At 38.0% G+C, this 15,569-nt stretch overlaps 1 protein-coding gene across 1 annotated transcript; it reads left to right on the forward strand.

The window, feature by feature from the left end:
• The first annotated feature begins 87 nt into the window (after nt 1-87).
• On the forward strand, nt 88-9,286 carry ptcd3 (pentatricopeptide repeat domain 3). The gene is made up of 23 exons (XM_067517509.1): nt 88-234; nt 759-811; nt 1,056-1,095; nt 1,239-1,284; nt 1,368-1,436; nt 1,790-1,894; nt 2,071-2,194; nt 2,608-2,711; nt 2,840-3,004; nt 3,155-3,215; nt 5,038-5,120; nt 5,873-6,017; nt 6,162-6,212; nt 6,308-6,397; nt 6,586-6,614; nt 6,795-6,901; nt 6,988-7,066; nt 7,501-7,591; nt 7,766-7,851; nt 7,970-8,115; nt 8,273-8,314; nt 8,516-8,674; nt 9,100-9,286. The coding sequence occupies exons 1-23, from the start codon at nt 146-148 to the stop codon at nt 9,143-9,145; spliced, it is 2,010 nt and encodes a 669-aa protein (XP_067373610.1). The 5' UTR covers nt 88-145; the 3' UTR covers nt 9,146-9,286.
• Nucleotides 9,287-15,569: the final 6,283 nt, after the last annotated feature.

A 15,569-nucleotide genomic window follows, 5' to 3' on the forward strand; every position in this document is an offset into this window, starting at 1 on the left:
GTATATTGGACAATATTAGAGTTGTCTTATGTCAAAGTGTGTCAAAATTGTACTGTGTCTGAAAAGGCGGACTCTTACAATTTTATCTCCCCTATTTTATTATACATGGTTTCTTCCTCCCAGAACCCTTCAGTTTGTAACCAACATGGCGGCGCCCGGTAGGCATGTAGGGCATTACATCTCGAGAAACAGCCGTTTTTTGCTAAACAGCTTAGAGCAGTTGTTGGGTCGCAGGTGAGAAACGTTTTACAGCTGTGTTTAAAACATATTGTTACTCTGGCAAGTAGTAGTAGTCATGCAGTTGTTGTTGTTACGTGAGGCCGCTGCAGCCAGCATCGTTTGACAGGAGGTCATTTCTCTAACGTTATAAATCGCTTACTTATCACTGGAGCATATGTTGTTAAATGTTTTATATTAAATGAGTGGGCATATTTGTAAAATATTTATTTTACCTGCATGTTTTTATACAATTTGTCAGTGGGTTGAACACGTGACTTTGCCAAAGGGCAAATGGTGTCTATCATCAAGCTTCAATGCACTGATACATTGATCACACTGAATAAACCTCGGCACCTGTATATAATGGTATGATCGTCTTTGTCAAGACTCCTTTAAGCACCTAGACCTAACCTTTTAATAAACTTAAAATAACTAGACACCAAGGGAATCTATGAATGCATACACCCTATCAAAGGGCTGAATTAGTCTTTACCATATGACTATGACTGGCATTGTTTAAAGTTTCTTTTTTTTCCCAGGGGTTTTGGTTGCACTTCAGCTTTGCAACAACAAGCTGCTGAAGCTAATGAAGGTAATCTGAAATAAGATTTTTGGTCACAACTGAAACAATAACAGCACCGACAATACCAGTGTTACCAAAACTAAACTGTCAGAGAATATGAAATCAATCCAAGTGCCTTCACCCTTTTATTTAAAGTACGTTTTCTTTAAAGCCTCTATGATTATTGCTTTTGTTTGCAACTAAAATTAAAGCATTTTCCTTCAACTTGATAAACTTACATAAATCTATACCTCTTTTCCCAATGACATTGCAGACTCTACAGAAACTATTGTTATCCCCCGGAAGAAAACATGGTATGTGCTTAAGCTGTGAGCTGTTTCAAACAGTACTTCTGACACCTGGCAAACTGCTCCTTTTTAAATCTTTTAGAAAATGTTTATCTTTGGATTAAGTGTACTTTGAACAATAAAACTAATAGGTTTTTCCTAATAAACAGGAACAAAGAAGCAGTACTGGAGGCTTTGGCTTCAACTGTCAGCAGGGTGAGATTTTTAAATGTTTTAATTTATCTGTCAGTGAGGAGATGAAAGTGTTTGTCTCATCCTGTGCTTTCCTTTCCTACCAGGACCCCACAGCATATCCTTACCAGTTCCAGGATGATCCTTACCTCTCCCCAAGGACCTCATCTGAGTTTGTACGTCAAATATTACTTTAAATTGTCTTACGCTATTTTATTTTGTTGTAAGTTGTTGTTCTTTTCTTAAAATAAATATATTTTGGAGTGTTAGGGATATATAGGTTTTATGGTTAAGTCAATTTGAAAGGGGTGGCTGTAGCTCAGTTGTTAAGGAAGTCGTCCACGGACCACAGGGTCAGTGGTTCCTCGGTCCCGGCTATATGTTGAAGTGTCTCTGGGCAACTGACATTTCAAAGATGCCGTCAGAAAGATCTAATCTTATATATTATATATTACTAATTTGCTATATATGTTTTTACAGATGCTGTAGAAATATTGTTTTGTAACATTATTCTTTTTTTACTCTGCAGAAGTTGTACTCTCTGTCACAAGAGTCTGGAAGAGCTGCAGCCAAATACTTTGTCAACAACAATCCCAAGTTCTTCACCAAAGATTTTGCAGAACCACATATACCAGTAAGAAACACACAAATACACAGACACGTACATCTGTCTAAATATTAGGAGGCACTAGTGACGGGCATTAGAAATTTTTTGAAGTTGAATAATCAAGGCATTCAAAGTTGATATTTCTTTTGAATAATCATTACATAAATGCTGCTTTGTGTGTGTGTGTGTGTGTGTGTGTGTAGTGTCTGATGCCAGAGACAGTGTCCTTGCATCTTGAGGAGGTGAGCGAGGAAGCACTAAAGGAACGAATAAACTTGAGGAAAGTTTCAGCTGCCGTTGACATGTATGATCAGCTGCTGCAAGCTGGTGAGAACACACACACTCGCAAATGTGACTGAAATTGTACTAGAGCTTTGTTATATTTTAAAGCTTATGATATAATTCCTCCCATGATGTTGAAGATATGATGATACAGCCGCATATGTACCATAATATGTCTCACATCCCACAAGTAGAACAAGCATGGTAAAGACATGCCACTCAAACCTATTCACAAGGAGAGACTTGGCAGAAAGAGACATTTGGACCATGTACACTGCTGTGTTTAACCAACTTAGTTGGTGTTATTTTGCTGAGTATATGATGATGCCCAAGATTTCTGTGATCATGGATTGTGTTACTTGTCTACTCCAAAAATATTTTTAAAATATCATGAGATAGTTGAAGTCTGTGTTGCACACCCCTAAACTGTACATTTCTCTTCAATTTAATGCCTCTAGGCACGGCAGTCTCCATGGAAACAATTCATGACCTGCTGGATCTAATCTCTCTCTACTGTGACAAAAACCCTGTCCAGGACGGGGGACCACAGACAGAGGACTCAGTGAGTTATTCCTTTTTCAAAGCTCAGGGAAATTACTACACCAGACTCATTCAGTTATGTCTTAAGAGTCCTCTTAGCGTCCACATGTGTTTTATTTGTGTGAACTGCATGTCCGTGTGTGTGTTTAGGAGGAGTCAGGAGAGGAGGTGAAGAGGAGGAAAGGTAGAGTTCGTCGGGCCACAGACTACCTGAGGTCCATTTGGAAAGATGGCAACAATGCAGAAAGAATCTTTAACCTGCTGCCTGACAGAGACACACGGTGTTACTCTGCTCTGATAAGAGGGATGGTGAAGGTAACAGTTTCATTACTTCTTTTTCATTACTATAATAACCATGCAGAAATACTGCATGGTTATTATTTTGTTTAGGAACTGTAATGGAAGAAAAATGGTAACCTTTATCCTTATGTTATCTTTGTTTTTGTTTTTTTTGTTCGTCCCTAGCATGGGGCCCATGCAAAGGCCTTCAACGTATACACAGACCTGCTTAACAACAGGCTGACTGGTGAGTTGTAAAAGACAAAAGGAAGGAAAATACAACCCCATTTAAAAAAAAAAAAAAAAAAAAACATTGGGACAATGTGTGAAACGTAAATAAAAACAGAATGCAAAGATTTGCAAATATCGTCAACTCATGTTTTATTCACAATAGAACATAAACAACGTATCAGATGTTGAAACTGAGACATTTTACTATTTCTTGGAGAATATTAGCCATTTTTAATTTGATAGCAGCCACATCTCAAAAGGTTTGGAAGAGGGTGATGTGTAGGGAAGTGAGGAGACCAGTTGCCGGAGTTTTAGGAATTGAATGCTGTCCCATTCTTGCCTGATTCTTGACTGAAGCCTTTTTTGAATTGGGGTTGTGGATCCTTAGTTGTATATACTAACAGGATTGTTACAACAGCATTTGCAGGTGAAATTTTGGATTAATTTTCTGAATTTCCTTACACAATGTAAAATGTTTCATTTATGGCTTCAGGGCTGCATAGTTAATGTAATTCATAAAAGTGGAGACAGATTTTTGAGACGGAGTTTTTCGATTTGTGTTCCATTTATTTAACAGTAAAATAATTAAAATGGTGTTAGTTTATTCACAAAGCTTCCCTAGTCTAAAAAGTTGTCGTGTTGGCCCTTCAAAGAGCTCCTAAGGTGAAAATCTATCAATAGGAGGTAAATGGAGTTTTAAGAGAGTTTATATGGAAGAAGAAGCATTAGCTGTAAGACAGAAAGGTAGAAGCTGATGCCAATGCTGATACTTAAATAGACTAATACTAATACTAAAACTATGGCCACCAAACTAAATTTAGACCCTGCTTCCCTCAAAAGGTATCTAACCCACCTTAAGAGTCCCCACAGTAGAAAAGGGTCTGCACCAGGGTGATAGATCATGATTCTTTACTGTTAGTTTAGCATGTTCTTGCACCTCATGTTGCCAGTCGAGTGCTTGCATCTCTGTTGCGTTTCCCATGTTAGAAAATGATCAAGGCATCTCTTCTTGAATCAAGCGGCACACTGCAGCTTGGCCTTTTATGGGGTGTTGTAGGACTCACTTCTGGAGAGGATGGTGGATTTTGGCCACCAACTTTAGACATTTCTCTGTCTAGATTTTTTGCATCTTGACAAACACCAAAGTTATTAAGTAAAGCCGCTTTGTCCAGCACGTCCTCACATTCTGAAACCTCATTTGTGAGGTTTTGCAAGCATGTAGACAGGTGATGACATTTCCCCTTGAGTGGCACCATAATTTCATCAATTGCATGACTTTCTTTGGGAGATGTGCAACGAAACTCTTATCACAGTTTAAGTAACCATGGCCTGAGCTTCCACAGTTTATCTTTCTTTGCATCATCAGACACATAAAGGTTTTTTTGCCAAAAGTGAGGGATGATTTAATGAGAGTGGCCATTTTGAAAAAAAAAAAGACTTTCACTGCCTGCAGTGGCATGAAAATCCACTATGGGGCAGAGTACGTGTATCAGGTCATATACAACAGGTTCTTAAAGAAAGTATTGATCATGTTGATAGAGGTTTCAGAAACTCACGTAGCAAATATGATACAAATGCTTTTATATTAATATATTAAGATCTTGATAAATCTAGATATTTATTTCAAAAATATAGTATGTTAGCTTTGCAATTGTGTTTTGTCTGTTGGCTTTTCTTAACTGTGCCACTAGATGGCGTCACAAAATTTCAAGTCATAGTGTTAAACTTGATTCTCAAAAAGTACTGCAGATTTGGTCTTTCTTTAATATTAATATTGAATGTATTTTCTTTGTGTAACTTGGAAGCAGATGACTAATAAGCCCACCCTTTATCTCCAGCTGATGTCCACATCTTCAACGCTCTAATCTCAGCAGCTCCAGATGTCAGAGACAAATACACAGAGAGATGGGACCTTGTTGCTGTAAGAACCTTTACAGTTTTTTTTTTTTTTTTATATCAACTAAATAAAGACATGAAAGACATAAAAAATCAAATATATTGTTTAAAATTGAATACAGTTAATTGTGAAATGATTTTTAAAAGCACATTATAAAACCAAAGCATTCTTTTGAAAACATTCTAAAGAGGCAGCACAGTGGGGGAGGGGTTATTGCTCCCACCTCACAGCCAGAAAGTCCCCGTTACAAATCCCCACCTCCTGTCCATTGACTGGTGGAATAGGCTCCGCAACAAGATAAGCGGGTATGATGCTGGATGGATGGATAGATAACAAATACATTTAAAGATTAGCCTATTTTTGTCTAATATATGTATATCACAACATTTCTTCATGTTATTATTTCATATTCTAATATTTTCTTTAAACCGAGCACGTTTGGACTCTGTATACTGTATGGTTACAAATAAAATGTGGAAACATTGCCTAAACGTGAAAGCTCGATGATGTGAACTGATAAACGTACAGTGTTACATACTCATACTGATTTTTCAGAAATGAAGCATTTTATTTCCAATTTTCTTAAAGTATAGTTGTGTATAATGTTCAAACTTTTTGAACTTTTGTCAGGCCTCTGTGGCAGTAATGTTAAGATGACATCTAACACAATGGTATCTCAGAGCAGAACTGTCCCCAGCTTCATTGTAGCCGTGTCAGCAGAAAGGTGGACGTTTCTACACACAAGTAAAGACATGCGTGTCCTCCTTTGTCTGTAGGAGTTGCTGAAACAGATGAGTCAACAGAAAGTTCAGCCCAACCTGCTGACCTTCAACAGCGTTCTGAAAGCTTTGAGACGCTGTGGCCCTTTGGCCAGAACACAATCTCTGCAAACGCTGAATGAAATGAAGGCTTTGGGAATAGGTAATTATTAGCCCCCCACCCACGTGCACTTTGTGCACCACGAACCCAAACATTTACTGTAAATGTAATTCCTCATTCATTTTGTGCTATAACACTGTTTCGTGTGTGTTTCTTTAATTAATTAATTAAATAATTTTTCTTCAGCGCCCAGCTTGGCTACCTTCGACCACATCCTGGCAGTCTTCTACAGAGCAGGTAAACAGGAGTTTGAACATTACGAGTACAAACCTTTGTGCTGTTGCTAAATTATTCTAAGGAAGTCTTTTTTTTTTGTTTGTTTTTCTCTCCAGCCAACTCTGGGGAAAGTGACACTGACATTTTACAGGAAGTGATGTCAGAGGTGGATGGAGGCACATTAACCTGTCAGGACCCTGATGATGGTATGTTGGGGTGGATGTGTATAATGCGTTAATTTAACATGTCTGATTTTCTTTAATGTTCAAAGTGGATATGTTTAAAAAAAAAAAAAAACATTAGCAGTTATAGTTGTCATAACAAAGCAAAGAGATTTGTTTATTAAGAGGTGGCTTTAACATTTACTTATTTTCCTCTCTCGTCTTCTTTCCAGTTCTGTTCTTCTCTAGCGCAATGCGGATAGTAAGTTAATTTTTGTTTTGTTTATTATTCGTTTTATAAGGTATGACAAAGGCCAAAAAAGTTATAAAAAAAGATGTTATTTCAGATCATGCGGTCATGGCCAATTATCAGAGTTATATAGAATTAATGTTAAAAAATGAATTGCACCGTTTTGTTCTCTCTGTTCCTTTTTGTCATTAGTGTCTGGACAATAAAGATCTGGAGCTGAGTTATAAAGTTCAGAGTCTAGTAGAAGTGGGGGAGAACTGGAGGATGCTGGGAGATTCCTACCAGTGCAGTATTTACTAGTAAGTAGTAAAACTCTAATAAGCTAAATAATAATAATAATTCCATGTTATTGTCTATAACTGGACATGTCCTCTCTCCTCTCCAGCGGTCGCTTTTTTAACCTGTTGTGTATGATGGAGCACATTGACGTAGTGATGAAGTGGTACAGACGACTCATTCCCTCGGTCAGTACATGTTTGCATTGCCCCTTTTTGTTGACTTTACTTTTAAGTGGGTAATAACACATAGCATTAAAAGGGTCTGATCAGCAGCTGTGGTGCCCCCTTTGTATGAGAGGTTCTGGGACAGTATGGAGTGTATATGCAGTGATTTAGATAAGTGCAAGGTTGTGCACAATTAGTATAATGTTTGTCAGTTGTTGCAATTGCAACATTGTAAATACCAGGAGGGAGTGAATTGGCATCCTGCTAAATGCTTCAAATTGTTTGCCAGCTCGTTGCTAACATGTCTACCTGGAAACAAGTTTGATATGGGCAGAGCTTGCAGATCAGAAACCTAATGTCCTCATGTTTCAGAGGCTAGAAGTCTTTGTAGAGATTTGTGAAACTAAAGTGATGGGTGATATTCTACAGTAATGTTCTCTGATCTGTGTTGGTAGTTATACTACCCGAACCCACAGGGGCTAAAGGACTTGCTACAGGCTCTGGAGACAGACAGTCGTCTCGATTTGCTCCCTGCAATATGGAAAGGTGAGTCCAACGATGCTGCAACTATTAAAGGAGTCTAATGTCACTTTAGGATGTATCTTGAGAGATTGAACACGCAGTGAATGTGACGTCCTAGTAACCCCAGACACGCTACTAGAAAAATCACGATAAGAGCCACATATCTGCTTTCTATTTTCTGAATCCGGTGTTTTCTAGATATCCGCTCTCTAGGTCATGATAATAAGTTGGATGTGGTGGAGGAGGTCCTCACCCTGATGGCCAGAGAGAAACACAGTCCAGAGGTCAGTGAGGCAGCATTTGATTTTATTATTTATTTATGTATGTCACATGTAAAGATCTGAAGACATGAATGTAGGGTGTAGTATGTAAGAATATGTCAAGCTGACTGTTTGTCTTCAGGTTCAGGAGTCTTTTGCCCAGTGTGCTCTGGATGTAAAGACCGTGTTTGATGGCAACAGAGGAAGACCCAGTCTGGAGTGGAGCACTTCCACCCTCTCAAACATCACCTCCCTGCTGCTGCGAGCAAACAAGACCCAGCAGGCCTGGTAAGAGAGACAGATGCATGTCCGACTGTCTGTCTTTCTGTCTGCCGGTGCTTTGACAGTAGAGTTTTTACCGTAGTCTGACTCTACTAATGCTCACTGCCAAATGATGTTAAAGTGCAAAGTATCTGACTCCTTCCATCGATTCTTCTCTCTATAGGGCAATGCTACAGCTCTTCCAATCCAACAACAGAGTTCCTCCGTAAGTGTCCAGAAGACAACCACAGTCAGTTAATATACTGGGGAAACCTAAAATTTCACATCGGGAACGTTTACATTAGTATTTTGTGGCAAACCCAAATAAATATGTTCCAAAGAGTAGTAAAATATAATCAATTCTATCCGTTTTTCCGTTGACAGAAATGTGGTATAAATGTTTCGATTTTACTGTTTGTTTGTCTAGTGAGGGGCTGATGAACGAGTTCCTGTCAGTGTGTCACAACAATGGCTCTGCCCGTGGAGCAGTGGACCTGGTTCAGTTGTCTGCAGCCTTTTGTCTGCCAGCAACATCAAAACTGGCAAAGCGAACGCTGGCCGAGTTTGATCTGACCGAGGAGCAAAGGTGAGAGCTATGGAGCAGTACAGCTCATCTTTATTTTGGGACAGTCCGAACAATCTGTCTTGTTTGTTTCGTGAAAGAAACAAATAACTAATTGTCTACATTTGTTTAATAAGACTATATAAAGAATGTTTTTTTTTTGTGCTGGTAGGGACTTAGCACTGTGAACAACTGATCTACAGTTAGGTTTAGAATTACTTGGTATATACAGTATATTTGTACTTATAGTTTCCTTGGGTTATTGGAGCTGGAAATACATTTGTTATCAGAGCTTTTTTCATGAATATGTTTTTAGAAAAGTTAGGGATCCTCTTGACATCACATTAACGATTTAAATTTAAACAGCAGATGAAATGTTTCTGGTTTCATGATGTCTTACTGTACGACGTGGCTTCATTTTCTAAATGCCCTCGTTTCTCTCTTTTCAGATCCATTTTATCTGAGCTGGAGTCTGCCGGAGAGACCTTTGACTAAATGAGTCCACACTGGAAGAACATTTAATATACCAGTAATATCTCCTAACTAAATATAAAATCCATCGGGTGGAATATCCGGCACATTCATCATTTAACTCTTTATATACATATGTAATAAAACTGCATGTCAAGAATACAACCTAAACCTCTCCTGATGCTTTGTTCTTTAATTATTTTTTTAACAGCTTATTTAACACTTTTTACACACTGGGTAATTGTTTTCCTGATTAATTCTACAAAATCAAATGAAATTTAATCCCAGGACAAAACATCCCATTTAAATGACGCCTTCACTCTTATGGATCTTGCTTCTTTTGGATCTGGTTTGAGTAGTATACATGTTAAATGAACGCCAATAAACTTCCCTGTGACTTAAAATATCTCTTTACTTCTAACTGAAAAACTTCTCCAGATGACATCACTTGGAGAAGCCCTCAGTTCAGTTTTTGTCACGTTGTTGATCACACTATGGTCTTTCTAATCATGGTCAACTCCAGATGACGTTATCTGAACTCCTAATGATGTAAAACGTCTCTGGATGATGTCGTCTGGAGGAGTTTTTCAGCCTAAACTAAAGCCATAGAAAGCAAGTTGAAAATTGGTGAAATTGCCCTTTAATATTTACTGCACAGTCTGATTCCATTAAATGTGTGGCCAGGAGGAAAAGAGAAATGCAAATTTCTCCTGGTGACCCAATTTCCTGATTTTACTTAAAAGCTATTTCCTATAAATGCAGCATGTATGTCAATAATCAATGGATATGGACTGCAGCTTTAAACTTTTCAGTGTCTTTTCCATCATTTCCCTCAAACAGGTTTTAAATTAGTATATAAATGTGTACAAGTTTGCATGGAAAACAACGGTTTACTGTATTTATAGTCTATATAAGATAAGTACCTAAGTTTCTTTTTTTATTTTTATTTCTTTTGGAATGACAACAGCACCCAGCCTTTTGAACTAGTGCTTGAAAAGAATATTTTACACTTCAGTTGAATACAAGCTATAATGCAGTGTAACAGCATTGACACTCTTAAATATAGAGGAAGCATGTGTGTCATGTCTGTACGTGTGTGTGTGTTCATGGGAGATGCTGGAGCAAAAGTGGGTGTGTGTGTGTGTGTGTGTGTGCAAGCCTGCACAGGTGTGATTATTCTTCAATCAAAATACTTTTTCTCCTCAACCAATCATCGGCCGAGTTGCCAGCACAACCAAATAAGGACAAATGGACTAAAATGAGTGGAGGAGGGGGCACTTTGCAATGGGTGTGGTTTGTGAACAGAGTGTATTGTTCCCCAGAGAACCTGCCGAAAGCCACAGAGAATTCTATTCCCTGATGCACACTGATAAACGCTGTTACCTTTCAGGCCCAACACAGTCTCACTCTCACTGTATTCTTATCTCCGTTGACCTGCACAAGCTTTTCATACATTTATTAAATCACGCATGCTCATACACAGGCACTTTAAAAAATCACCTTAAATTTGTTGTAAATGTCACATTTTCTCACCAAATATAATTATTAATAATGCAGTGATTTGGATGATCACACGTAAACTTGCCTTCAGTCGAAGTTCTGTAAATGCTGAAACTCAAAGACCCTAGAATAACTGGGGAACTCAGGGAGTTGGGGGAGTTTGATTTGTCATAAAATAGTTTGCATTCATCCTGCAAGAAACCACTCTGGAAGTAACCAGTCCAAGCATTCTTCTCCCCACTCCTTACTTAACGGGACATGGAGCTCTGTGACTTCTTAACCCAAGGTTGGCATTAACTCTAGCAACTCCAACTAAAAACGGTAAATGCTTTCTTCTCTTAAATGTTGTTTACTGAGCCAAGAGGAAGAGAGGGAAGATAAGAGAGGAGACTAAACAAGTGGCAGAAGGAAGAAGATGAAAAAGATAGCAATGACTGAAGAGGACAATTTAAAATTGAATGGGTCCTTGTGTCTGTGATAAATGTCTGACGAAACATCACATAAAAAATGTAACAAGTTTCAAGAAAAAGGTTTGTTACAAATGTAACTTCCCACGTAATACAGAAAATAAATACAAATTTATTACATGCGGGTCCAGAGCGGGAAGTTTTTAAAACATGGCTATTCCCATTCACACCATCATGGCCTGCATCAGCCACATTTCAACTGTGTACCATGTGTTTTCAAGTTTAAGGATGACATTCAAATGCAAAGCACATTCAAATGTAGGTATTTCCTTAATTTGCCTTTTGGAAGTTTAGCTACTGAAATACAGCATCTTTCCCAGAATACACCGCGAAAAAAAGGCCCAAGTCAAAAGTATTAGCTCATGAATTTCCCCTGTGTTGGAAAGGTAATATATAAAGTTCTTATCCCTTTTTGGTTCTTTGAGCTGCGTGTTTTGACCCACTACATGCGACTGACACAGAGTTTTGTGATACTCGACAGTGCGCTTCACTCTTGATAGTCTTGAGATTTCATTTTGCTTTACACAGATTCAAGGGCCCAGTGCCAGATGCAGCAAAGCAGCCCCAGAAAATTACCGCCGATACCACACAGGAGAAAAAGCCAAGTCACATTATCTGTAATGTCTAACACTATTTTATGGCTTCGTGCATTCCTGCAAAAAACCCTTACTTTATATAAAAATATACCACAGTTCTTCTTCACCTGCACACAGTGTGTTACATCCGAGACGTTTAATTAAGTCTGCAACTTTTCAGCAATCATCAGGGCGAGAAGAGCTAGGATCTAGGATCCTACATGTGCCGGCTAGATTATTCAGACAGTCATCACCATCCCAGAGGATCACATGGATATTTTATGCTAATCATTTATGACTAAGTTTGTTAAGATGTAACATACATATGTAGTTGCTGTTGACATTCTCTAACACAGTCTTGAGAGAATAAAAATTATGTCTGAAATAAGACTTTTAAACGCAGCGTTGATCTCAATATTTGATATCTTTTTAGTTTTCTTTAATATATAAATACTATCTATATCTGTATTCGAATGGAAAAAATGTAACATTCAAAAATGTTTAAGGGCTAAGTGTGGTGATATTCTATATTGTGATATAGTACGTGTTTCTCTTCCACCCTAAAGCCTCATTGTCACTGGGACATATGTTCCTTGCTACGAGCTGTAGTGACAGGACTGAGTCCTCATCCTCGTCTTAGACTTACCCACCAGAGCACTAAAAGTCAATCCACAGATGAAAAAAGTCCCTTCAGTACTAAACGATATTACAGTAACTCTTGTTAAAACTACAAGGGTTTTAGGAAATGATGGAACCTTTTTTCTTAATCAAATGATACACAGTGCTAGTGCTAATGAAAACATTAGTAAAGTTTAAATACACCTCATATCACACTGAGGGGTTTAATAAGCTGCCATTTTTAGTCATCAAAGCAGCTGAATTCCATTTAGGTATATATATTTTCTTAAGCACCATGGTATAGAGATCTTACACAATGCTGTGTTAACTGTTGCAGGTCACATTAGGTTACTGCAGAGCTTTTATTTGGCTAAAAAGTGGTTTAAATCAGTCAAACACATTTTCATTTTTGCTTTTTTATTGGATAGTTCAAAGTAGAATGCAGACATGAAATGGAGAGAGACAGATGGAGCATGACATTCAGTTAAGATGCCGAGCAGGACTTGGACTGAAGACACTAGAGGTTTGTGACATGCTCTCTAAGTCGGTGGCTATCTGGGAGCTCCGAATCATTTAAATTTGATGGAAATGTGAAGCGATAAAAAGCAAGAAAATTGACTCTACCTGGAAAAATTCAATTTAAATAACAAGCAACGGTAATTGGAACAGTTTTTCCACGGCTCTGCTAATTCAGATCAAGCCGGCCGCCAAGGTAACGCAGCACTTTTGCAGAATTATGACACCAAGTCAAAACACAGGAGGGGGGATCCTGACACCATGGCTCCCAAATCCCCTATCGGTTCACAAGGTGTGACGTCACCTTCACATTCTTTTTTCCGCATGATGCCTTGTTGGTATAGACACCTGAATTGAAAAGCGCCTTTGTTATCGGTTCCACATGTGCTTGACCTATTATGGTAACAGAACTGTCCTTCCGGCATTGACTTCTTTTTGCCACGCATATGTTACCTCAGTGATTCCTGGCGGTGCAAAACAGCTTAATGGTTAACTAATGTTTCCCAGGATAATGCCGCTCTATAGGATATTCAAATCCATCCATTCAAATGCATAGGAGCCACACTTTGCACGCACCATTCTGTTCTGTGGTTTATGTATGTGAGTGGTTTATGAGTCACAGAAGCATGTGTTAAAAGCATTTACTGTACCCTGCCAGAACAGCACAATGGTCAGTTTCTCACTCTTTCTGTCTGCGTTGCCTGTCTCTCCCTGTTTCGTCACTCGCTCACATTGACGGTAGTTTTCCTACCAAATGTCTGTTCAAATACATCATTATCAGCATCTGTGCAGTGGTCGAGGGGGCCATGTTTTTTTTTGTTTTTTTTTTAAATTATGACAACAAATCTACTGCATGACATGCGGAACTTATCATCATTTTCAACCAACAGAAAATTGAATGAAGTTAAATACCGAACATTCGTAGGTTTCCAGGTTTTCAAATGTGAGGATTGAATGTTGTCTTTTGAATATTTCCTAGATAAAATGGTTAATCAAAAAAAATAAATCATCAACAGATTTTAATGAACAAAAATACTTAAAGCTTCGTATATCGGCGCTGGCTCAGCACTGTGGCAGCTGCAGAATATGCTTTTATAATTAGAGGTCTTTTACTGAACGTGGACTTTGACGGGGAATGTCAGTATATTAATTTCTGTTTCTTCAACAGATGTAGAAACTATTTCCTTTGTGTGTCAAGACTCACGCTCTGCTATTCACTAACGTCATTGTCTAGTCTTCTTTTTAATAGTTGGATGCAAATTCATAACTTAAATTGGGTAATTTTGGTCACGTGGCACGTTTTAGTTCGTTGTATTTCCGACCAGCCTGAAAAGAGTCTTCTGCCTTTTGTCTTTATTTCTATAGAATAAATCTTTTGTAAATCATGCGATGCGTTAAACAATACGTTTATACAGCAGGACACTGAATAAATCGCTATGTTTTAAAGCCCACCGCCAGAAAACAACGATAAACAGAAAAAGCAGAGCCCCCTTTAGAAGTGTCTTCCTGGGTTTCTGCCACAGAGGAGAAATTTACCCAGACAAGATTCAGCACATCACATCACTCCAGAGGGAGATACAACAGAGAGATAAAGAGGAGAAAAAAACGGGGTTGGGATAGGAAGGAGAGGTATGACAGGAGTAGGAATGAGGGGAGGAGGAAGGAAAAAGAAGAATTCCTGCATGTAGAGACTGGTGGTGGCAGCAGCAGAGCTCTGACAGTTCACACACACACACACACACACACAGAATTACACTCACAAAGTTTGTCTAAAGCATGAATAATCAGTAATCTGTTGCAATAGGATGCTCAGCATGATAATGTCTTACTGCAAAGGGCTTTAATTTCGGTATTGGGTAATTTTGCTTATTAAATGCTAGATGGGTGAGGCTGACCCTGAGGGGCAATGAATGTTTTGCAAATGTTTTGCAAATGTTCAAATTGTGTGTTACAATCTGAAGTACACTGTTCAGAATGGTCAACCCTAACTGACGATCTTTCCAGTTCCTTAAATTATGTTAGAAACTTTGCATCAACTATTTAAATTGTTATTTCTTTTTCATTAAATACGGTATTTTATTTACAACGCTTCCCGTAGAGGTGGACTATATGTGTCCAGCTTCTCTGTTTTTACCAGAGGTGGTAAAAGTACACAATTTCAATACTCAAGTGCAAATGTTTTACTCAACAAATACTCTACTACCACTTCAGATTCTAGTGTACAACAGTACATATGTACCCAACTAAGGAAACAATGAGTATTGAATGTGGCTGTTAATGTTCAACGTGATTTTAACCACTTTATGTTTTTATTGCGGAGGATCCATAGTAATACATCATAATTTATTAGTTAATCAGATTCTGTATTGAGAAAAAGTAAAAAAACAAACAAAAACAAATTAATAATTAAAGCTGTAAAATAAATTTAGTGGAGTTAAAATACAATATTTACATCTGAATGATTTACATTTGAATTGTAGCGCAATAACATTTAAAGTAGTTTAAGATGGACATAGTTTTTACTGCAGTAAAGTACCACAAACGTGTACTTAAGTACATTAGTTGAGTAAATGTACTTTCAGACCTTTAAACAAAACTGTTAGCATCTTGCTAATTACCTTCGAATGCTACTGTCTGAGCCTACAGTTTTTACCTACATACAAATTAGTTAGCATTAGCAGTGCAAGTTACTAAAAATTGGCCACATTTTTATAACTGTTACAATTTTTGTCTCCCTTATATACAGACTACTTATATAGTGTATTTTTCTTT

This window comes from Channa argus, chromosome 10 (assembly GCF_033026475.1).
Source record: "Channa argus isolate prfri chromosome 10, Channa argus male v1.0, whole genome shotgun sequence".
In the NCBI taxonomy this organism is placed as follows: Eukaryota; Metazoa; Chordata; class Actinopteri; order Anabantiformes; family Channidae; genus Channa; species Channa argus.